Source organism: Mustelus asterias, chromosome 11 (assembly GCF_964213995.1).
Source record: "Mustelus asterias chromosome 11, sMusAst1.hap1.1, whole genome shotgun sequence".
In the NCBI taxonomy this organism is placed as follows: Eukaryota; Metazoa; Chordata; class Chondrichthyes; order Carcharhiniformes; family Triakidae; genus Mustelus; species Mustelus asterias.
In genome coordinates this window covers 19,808,758-19,818,851 of record NC_135811.1, presented here as the reverse complement: position 1 = coordinate 19,818,851, position 10,094 = coordinate 19,808,758, and the positions used below count along the sequence as shown (strand labels likewise).

Genomic DNA, 10,094 nt, shown 5'->3' with positions numbered 1-10,094 from the left:
TTAGCTGAATAATGCACATAAAGATTTTTAAAAATTTATTCAAGGGATGAGGGTGTCGCTGGCTGGGCCAGCATTTTATTGCGCATCCCAATTGCCCCTGAACTGAGTGGTTTGCTAGGCCATTTCAGAGGGCATTTAAGAGTCAAACCACATTGCTATGGGTCTGGAGTCACATGTAGGCCAAATCAGGTAAGGACGGCAGATTTCCTTCCCTAAAGAGCATTTGTGAACCAGATGGGTTTTTATGACAATCGATAATGGTTTCATGGTCATCATTGAGACTTTTAATTCCAGATTTTTAGTCAATTCAAATTTCACCATCTGCCGTGGCAGGATTTGAACGCGAGTCCCCTGGGTCTCTGGATGACTAGTCCAGTGACAATACCATTATTCATTGCTTCAAATGTATGGGTGTAAATAGCCACATTTTAATCAGTGGATATTTGTATATCCACTTCTCAGTTGGATAGGTTCCAAAGTAACTATCTACCCATCTATCAAAGTTTTCCATCTATCAGGTACCTATCACGCTGTGGTTGACACATCTGTTTTGGATACTAAAGCAAACTTAGAAATATGTTTTAAAAAGAATGAAAGCTGTTAGTTTTTGTTTTTTGTTTCTGGATCTGTGTGTGTGAGGAGTGGGGACTAGGGAGAAACTATACCATCCCACTGATCAGAAAGTTAACACGAATTAGCCTTGCAATGACCTGATGACAGGCCGATTTACAGCAATCAGATTTTTCAGCCTTCAAGGCAAAAGGTATATAGTTCCACATTATTAGCAGGATAATGCATTGTGTATTATATGGTATAACTGTCAAAGCATTACAAAATAATGGTTCATGCCTTTCTACTTGCCATGAGTGAATCTGTGAGTTGTACACAGATCTATTGAGTGACGGAGAGAAACCTTTTACGCCAGGTGCAGAAATAACATTGGAGCAGTTTCCTAAAAGAAGTTTTGTTGGACTCCCGCATTTCACTCCAATTTCTCAAGATTCATTATTTTTGATGCTTTGTACTTTAGTAATCTGCATATTTTAATCTATTCAATTTCTGTTCTTTGTGTTCATAGCTGATTGCCGTATTTGGCCATATTTTGTCTGGGAAGTTGGATGCTGTGGTGTTACGTTACATTGTTTTGATGGCCGAGCTGGTGAACTGTGTCTCCTGGCAATCTGTTAGTGATTTCCAGATGTTTGTCTCTACAGTTTACTCGTTACAGGTAAGCTACCAAATTAACTCAGAAGATTCTGCATGTGCAAAGCCAAAAAAAAGGTATTTTTAGCCTTGAATCACTCGCAGGATTTCCAAAATCGGTAACTTGATTGCAAAACTAACAACCAGCCAAATAAGCAGTACGATGTCTTCAAAGGATTCAGTGGAGATTAAATTCATGCAAAATTACTTGTTAAAAGCTGTATACTGTGTGGTGATAGTAATAGAATAGATTCTCCTGGGTTTAAAACAATGCTGTGCATAACAAAACACAGAGTTTTATACTCAGCAATTACCAGCTGAGCCCAATCTGGCAGAATTTCCCAAGGTTGATCCTAATTAAATATGCAGATAACTTCCTTGACCATTTTGAGGGAATGAGTTTGCAGTTCAACCTAAAGTCCCTGCAGACCATTTTCTCCCAGGCTTCCCTCTATACGACTTCAACTATGAAATATTGTGGTTGTGGCAATTAATACCACCCCCACCCCACTCCACCCCACCCAACACAAGATTGGTGGTAGCTGGTCACAGAGTGTGGGTAACGACATACACCAGCTTTTGGGGACATTAAATAAGTATGGCCATCTGTTGTTGTTCTGAGGGACTTAAATGTGGTAGTTGTGGGTCTGGACTTAGAGACACTGCAGGAGGCTAGATTCTTGGTAAATGCTACCTTTTATCAAACATTATACTAACTATGAGCTGGGTTTTATGTACCCCGCTGGGCATGCTTTTGACAGGAGGACACACAAAATGGGCAGGTGCCCATCCCACCACTTTCCTGCCAACCCCCTGAGCTCACCTCCATAACATGCTAGATGGACAGGTGTTGAAATCAGCAGCCCGCTCCACTGTGTTTAAAAGAATAAATAAAGGTCAACTGAGTTTGTTAACAAGCCAATTGACCCCAATAGTACGCTGCCCAAGCCACAATGGGGTTGATATGGGTGGGCAGGTAGAGTGGACAGGCCGTCCCTCTAGGAAGTATCCCCTTCCCTCCTGCTTGCCTATCTGCAAAATCCACCACTTACCCCTAAACCTCCTCCCTAAACTGGCCAAATCCACCCGCCCAATTTCCCAGACTTATCTCACTCTGGGACCTTTTGGACCATCTTCTTGGGACTCATTGTGGTCCTGACAGTGCTCACTATTGAGCTCTTGGTGCTGACAGGAATGCTAGAGCTGTCAGCCAATCCGATTGGCTGGCAGTTCCCAAGGGAGGAACATCCTACCTAGTGACTTTAGCCAATTTAGCCCACCTACAGTGCATTATTTCTGCGGAGTAGATCTATAGAGTTTGTCACTGATCAGCGACAGAAGGGTGTGACAGCAAGTCAGGCAGGTAAGAGGATTCAGCAAGTAGTGATGGAGGAGCCTCAGCACCTCTATTTGTCCAACAGATACAAGGTGTTTGCTACCTGCCTGGATGAAGAGAAGGATTGAAAGGTGGATGAGCAGACTGGCCATGGCACCATGGTGAAGGATGTCATTCAATTGGGTGGAGCAAAGAGGAATGTGGTAGCATTAAAGAGTCAGCATAGTCATGGGAATAGATACTGTTCTCTGCAGCCACAACTGGGTGCTCCCAAGATTGTGTTGCCTGCCCAGTGCCATGGTTAAGGACATCTTCTTACAACTGGAGAGGAACTTGGAGTGGAAGGGGGAGAATCCAGTTGTCATGACCCAACAACCTAGGTAGAACCAGGAATGATGTTCTGCTAAGAGAATTTGAGAAGTTAGGGGCCAATTTAAAGCGCAGAACACCAATGGTTGTTACCTGAGCCATGCACCAATAGGCATAGGGTGAAGCAGCTTAGAGATATAAACACATGGCTCAAAGAATGGTGTGGGGGAAAAAGGGATTTTGATTCATGAGGCAGTGACTTCAGTAACCAGGGAGGAGTGGGGCCGGCATAGTGGCACAGTGGTTAGCACTGCTGCCTCACAGCACCAGGGACCCAGGTTTGATTCCCGACTTGGATCACTGTCTGTGTGGAGCCTGCACGTTCTCCCTGTGTCTGCGTGAGTTTCCTCCCACAGTCTGAAAGACGTGCTGGTTAAGTGTATTGGCCACGCTAAATTCTCCCTCAGTGTTACTGAACAGGCGTCGGAGTGTGGCGACTAGGGGATTTTCACAGTAACTTAATTGTAGTGTTAATGTAAGCCTACTTGTGACACTAATAAGCAAACTTTCAAAAAGGAGTGAGCTATTCCATTGTGATGAGACACACTTGAAATGGAGGTGAGACCAGTATCCTGGTCAATCATATAACTAAGGTTGGGGACAGGACTTTAAACTAACAGAGGTGGAGCAGGGTTGACTGAGATTTAGAAATCCAAAGGGAAAGGTTGAGGCAATAGAGGAGTATAGAAATGTGGGTAAAGGCAAGCAGCCTGGGGCAGAAAGGGACAGGGTATTTATCAAAAATTGTACATGAACGAATAAGGCTGGGAATAGAACTAAAAAAAAAAGAAAATCTTTATCTGAATATACAAAGCATCTGCAATAAGATTGATGAAGTAATAACACAAATTGAGATAAATGATTAAGATCTAAGCACCATTGCAGAAACATTGTTGCAAGGTAATCAAGGTTGGGAAATAAATATGCCAAAGTGCACAATATTTCAGAAAGTCAGATGAAATGGCAAAGGAGAAGAGGTATTCCTGATATTAAACGATGATGTAAGGATTTTAGAGAGACGGGATCTGGCCTCAGAAGATCATGAAGTAGAATGAGTATGGGTAGAAATTAGGAATGGCAAAAGTCAGAAAACACTGGTGGGAGTCATTTACAGGTCCCCTAACACTAGCGTATTAAACAAGAAATCATTGGCATCTGTAACAAAGACAATTGTAAGGGACTTTAATCTTCAGATAGACAGGGACAATCAAGTTGACAAGAGTGGTCTAGACTATGAGTTTGTGGAATATTTTCATGACAGTTTCTTGGACCAGTGCATCTTGGAACCAAGTAGTGATGAACTTATCTTAGATGTTGTATTGTAGAATGAAGCAGGATTAATTAGTAATGTCTTGGTTAAAGATCCACGGGGAAATAATTATCATAATACGATCAAATTCCAGGTTAAATTTGAAAGTGACATGCTCCAATCACAAACAAGAATCTTAAACTTAAACAAAGCCAATTATACAGGTATGAGGGGAGAAATAAATGCATAGCTTAAAGAGTGGTGTGGGGAGAAGAGGTTTTGATGCATGGGGGAGAACAGCTAAAGTTAATCTTGGTCCATTAGAATCAGAGACAGGAGAAATTAACATGGGGAATAGCAGAGGCACTGAACAAACATTTTGAGTGGGATTTTCTGGCCGCGCTCACCCTGAAAATGGAAAAGCCCTCCTGAGGTCAATGGACCTTTCCATGGTCCGTCCCTCGGCCACTACGATTCCCATGGTGGGCGCAATGGGAAAATCCGCCCCTTTGTGTCTGTGTTCATAGTAGCAGACACAAGTTTCATTCCAGAAATAGATGGTATAGTAGGGGCTAAAAAGAATGAGGAAATCAACAGAAAATTGGAGAAATTTAAGAGACTAAAGCCTGATGATCCACACCCTAGAGTTTTAAAAATAGATAGCTGCTGTTAAGAACCCAACTGATGTTAAATGCAAGGGTATTCCAAGTCTCAGAAGGGAAATTTGAAATGCTGGTTCCCAACTGTGTTTTTTGTTAATATGCGAGGAAAGATATGAAGACCAATGAGGTAGGTTTTGGCCTTGTAATAATTAAACAAAATAAATGTTTATTCAACATTAAAACAAACAAGAAAGGCAACAAAACACATATACCTAACTACAATAATGGCTACACACAAATATCATTACATTGATCCAGTTCCAAATCCCTCTATTTTCCTAAACCCAAGCTAAACCTCCCCAAAAAACATCCCATAGGTTTAAAAACTATAAGCAAAATCTAGCCATAGTTACCAACTGAGCACTTGTATCTCTTTAGGGAATTCTTCTGGATTAGAATAAAAATAACTGACGGTTTAGACATTGACTTTTTTGCAGTGAGCACAACTTCCTGCTGTGTGTGGCTGTGATCTTGAACCCAGCTCTGCTCTGCTCAGCTCACCTCCCCATATATGATGAGCCCTGCCATTGATGTATTGCTTTATGTTTTGATCTTTCCTTATCTGGTCTACTTGTCTTAGAGGTCCCTCTTAATGACATTTTTTACATGAGCTCACCCTTTCAGAATGAAATTCACATTCACTTTCTCTTTTGAAGTTTTACCATCTGTGCTTTAACTCCTGAAATTATATGCCCTCTTGTTGTCCCTATGTCTTGGGTAAATATCTGTTTACAATGTTACGAGGCTATTCCGCATATCAAAAACCTCTGTCAATCTGTCTTCCTAACCAATTCCAATTCAAATATAGTGTGCTCTCTTTTAATCATACATTCCCAGAACACATTCCTAATTATTTGACTCCTTAATTTGCATTTTATCACAACTTCTCGACACTGCAGCGATAGTGAATATGCTAGCTATGATTTTTTAGAATTTATCGGATTTGGGAATGGACGCATCATATTGGGAGTTGGGAAATGTTATTCTGCTTTTCAAGAAAGGAAGGAGGGAAAAAACAGGGAATTACAGGCCAGTTGGCCTAATAGCAGTTGTTGGAAAAATGCTGGAACCTATTAGTAAGGAAATGTTAAAAAGCTCATATACGGAGGGCTTGTCCGTAGGAGATGGCTTCTTTAACGTGTTTAGGGTGGAAGCTGGAGAAGTGGAGCATCGTGAGGTTATCCGCGGGTTTGCGGTAGAGTGAAGTCAAGAATGCAACCGATTAATCGGTTGCATTCTTGGACACACGCATCTCCATCAAGGACGGTCACCTCAGCACTTCACTGTACCGCAAGCCCATGGATAACCTCACGATGCTCCACTTCTCCAGCTTCCACCCTAAACACGTTAAAGAAGCCATCCCCTACGGACAAGCCTCCATATACACAGGATCTGCTCAGATGAGGAGGATCGCAACAGACACCTCCAGACGCTGAAAGATGCCCTCATAAGAACAGGATATGGTGCTCGACTCATCAATCGACAGTTCCGACGCGCTACAGTGAAAAACCGCAACCGACCTCCTCAGAAGACAAACACGGGACACGGCGGACATAGTACCCTTCGTCGTCCAGTACTTCCCCGGTGCGGAGAAGCTACGACATCTTCTCCGGAGCCTTCAACGTGTCATTGATGAAGACGAACATCTCGCCAAGGCCATCCCCACACCCCCACTCCTTGCCTTCAAACAACCGCACAACCTCAAACAGACCATTGTCCACAGCAAATTACCCAGCCTTCAGGAGAACAGTGACCACGACACCACACAACCCTGCCACAGCAACCTCTGCAAGATGTGCCGGATCATCGACACGGATGCCATCATGTGAGAACACCATCCACCAGGTACACGGTACATACTCTAGCAACTCGGCCAACGTTGTCGACCTGATACGCTGCAGGAAAGGATGACCCGAGGCATGGTACATTGGGGAGACCATGCAGACGCTACGACAATGGATGGATGAACACTGCTCGACAATCACCAGGCAAGAGTGTTCTCTTCCTGTTGGGGAACACTTCAGGGGTCACAGGCATTCAGCCTCTGATCTTCAGGTAAGCGTTCTCCAAGGCGGCCTTCACAACATACGACAATGCAGAGTCGCTGAGCAGAGACTCAGAGCCAAGTTCCACCCACACGAGGTCAGCCTCAACCGGGACCTTGGGTTCATGTCACACTATCTGTAACCCCCACGACTTGCCTGGGCTTGCAAAATCTTACTAACTGTCCCGGCTGGAGACAATACACATCTCTTTAACCTGTGCTCAACCCTCTCTCCACTCACATTGTCTGTACCTTTAAAACTTGATTACCTGGAAAGACTCGCATTCCAACCATTATTTTGTAAATTGAGTTTGTGTCTTTATATGCCCTGTTTGTGAACAAAACTTCCACTTACCTGACGAAGGAGCAGTGCACCGATAGCTACTGGCTTTTGCTACCAAATAAACCTGTTGGACTTTAACCTGGTGTTGTGAGACTTCTTACTGATTTCAAATAACATAGTAGAACTTAGAAAAATTCCAATCACAAGGGATCAAGTATTAGAGAAACTTAAAGGACTAAAGGCAGACATGTCGCCAGGACCGGAGGAACTGCACATTAGGGTTTTAATGGAAATGGCTGCAGAGATAATGGATCCATTGGTTGAAATTTTTACCATCTCGCAAAATTCCAGGAGGTACCAGAAGATTGGAAAACAGCCAGTGCGATGACTTGTTCAAAAAGGGAGAAAGGCAGAAGGCAGGGAACTATAAGCCAGTTAGTTTAAAATCTATTATTGGCAAGATACTGGAGTCAATAATCAAAGAGGAAATAGCTAATCATTTAGGAAAACTGAATATAATCAAACCTAGTCAACATGGTTTTATGAAAGGTAAATCATGTTTGACAAACTTGTTCGAATTCTTTGAGGAAGTGACACAGTGAGAGTAGATAGAGGGGAACCTGTGGATGTAGTGTATTTAGATTTCCAACAGGCATTTGACAAGGTGCTGCATAAGAGGCTCGTGCATAAAGTAAAAGCCCATGAAATTGGAGGAAGTGTGGTAGCATGAATTGAAAACTGGCTGTCAGATAGAAAACAGAGAGTTAGAATAAATGGGTCCTTTTCAGAGTGGAAAGATATGACTAGTGGAGAACCGGAGGGATCAGTTCATGGCCTGCCATTGTTCACTATTTACATTAATGACTTGGCAGAAGAAACAGAATGTCAGGTTTCCAAATTTTCGGATGCTACAAAGATAGCTGGAAGGGCATGTTGTGTTGAGGATATTGTGATTCTGCAACGGGATGTAGATAGATTGGATGACTGGGCAAAAACCTGGAAAATGGAGTTTAATGCGGGGAAGTGTGAGGTCATGCATTTTGTTAGGAAGAATCATAAGGCAGATTATTATCTGAATGGAGAAAGACGGTAGGTGATAGGTGACTGAAGTACAGAGTGATCTAGGTGTTCTAGTGTATGAATCACCACAAGCTCGCAGACAGGTCCAACATGTAGTTAAGAAGGTAAATGGCATTTTGACCTTTATTGCAAAAAGGTTGGAGTTTAAAAATAGGAAGGTTTTGTTGAAATTATACCTGGTGTTGGTGAGGCCTTACCTGAAATACTACGTATAGTTTTGGCCTCCTTCCTTAAAAAAGATTTAGTAACATTGAAGGCAGTCCAAAAGAGATTCACCAGTCTAATTCCTGGGATGAGAGGGTTGTCCTATAAAGAGAGACTAAATGCTCTGGGTCTGTATTCCTTGGAGTTTAGAAGAGTGAGCGGTGACATATATTCAAACATATAAGATCCTGAGGGGGCTTGACAGGGTAGATGGTGAGATGTTTTCACTACTGGGAGAATCTCAAACAGGGGGACATAGCTACAAGATAAAGAGCCGGTCATTTAAAACTGAGGTGCGTAGTAGTTTCTTCTCACAGAGGGCGGTGAATCTCTGGAATTCTCTGCTCCAAAGCGTGGTGGAAGCTGGATCATTAGAAGTATTTGAAGTAGAGGTGGATAAATATTTGGTAGATCGAAGAAGAGAGGGCTATGGGGAAATGGCACAGAAAAGGAATTGAGGCCTAGATCAGCCATGATTGTATTGAATGGTGGGGCAGGCTTGAAGGGCCTGGTGGCCAACTCCTACTTCTATTTCTTGTGTTCTTGCTTTGTGTTCTTGTGTTCACAATGCACTTAGAAAAGCATAGTACGAGTAGAACAAGTCAACATGGTTTTACCAAAGGAAAACCATGTTTAACAAATTTATTTTGAGGATGCAAGTTAGGAAGGCAGATGATACGTTGATCTTTATTGCAAGGTGTACAGGAATAAAGAGCACATTGCTAGAATTGTACAGCAAATGTTCATTGAGGTTAGTCCTTGGGATGAGTGGGTTGTCCTATGATGAGAAGCTGAGCAAATTCAATTTATTTTCTCTGGAGTTTAGAACGAGCCTGTCCCATTGAAACCTACAAGATTCCGAAGGGGCTTCATGGGGTGAATGCTGAGAGATTGATTCAGCTGGTTGGAGAATCTAAAATGTGGGGACATTGTTACAACTGAAATGAGGGGACGTTATTTCACTCGAAGGGTTGTGAATCTTTGTAATTCTCTACCCCAGAAGGTTGTGGACACACCATCACTGAATACATTTAAGGTTGGGCTGACATATTTTTGGGGTCTCAGGGAATCAAGGGAACATGAGGGATGGGAAGGGAAGTGGTGTTAAAGCCCAAGATCAGCCATGATATTAAATAGTAGAGCAGGCTCGAAGGACTATAATGGTCGACTCTCCTATTATGTGGGGTGGGCTTGCATGAAGAAAGTCAGCTTCCAGCCGACTTTCCTTCAGGAGGTCAGGGGAGGAGGTGCCCCATAAAAGTTAGCCTCATGTTTCAGCATGAGGCCCTACATATCTCTTGATCTGTTGTCATGTGATTTTATGTTATTGATGATGTAGACTATATATTTACATATTTAACATTAACCCAGGCCACACTTTTACATAGGATTGCATAGAATATACAGCACATTCAGCCCAACTAGTCCATGCCAGCATTCATGCTCATTTTGAGCCTTATCCTACCCTGCCTCATTTGTACATTGTAACTTTTCTTTTCCTTTTATTCCTTTCTACATCATAGGCTTATCTAATTTCTCCTTAAATGTATCTATACTATTCACCTCAACTAATCCCTAGGATAACAATTCTCACATTCTCACCTCTGTGTGGAAATAAATTCCTTCTGAATTCCCGAATTTGTTTTTTGGTGAATGGCTTAATG

General features: G+C 42.5%; 1 protein-coding gene across 1 annotated transcript in view; it reads left to right on the top strand.

The window, feature by feature from the left end:
• The first annotated feature begins 862 nt into the window (after positions 1 to 862).
• Positions 863 to 10,094, top strand: part of LOC144500850 (uncharacterized) — a 77,465-nt gene continuing 68,233 nt past the window's right edge. Inside the window, exons 1-2 of the mRNA XM_078224325.1 lie at positions 863 to 874; positions 1,079 to 1,228. Of these exons, the coding sequence (XP_078080451.1) occupies positions 863 to 874; positions 1,079 to 1,228 (162 nt within the window). The remainder of the gene's footprint in view (positions 875 to 1,078; positions 1,229 to 10,094) is intronic.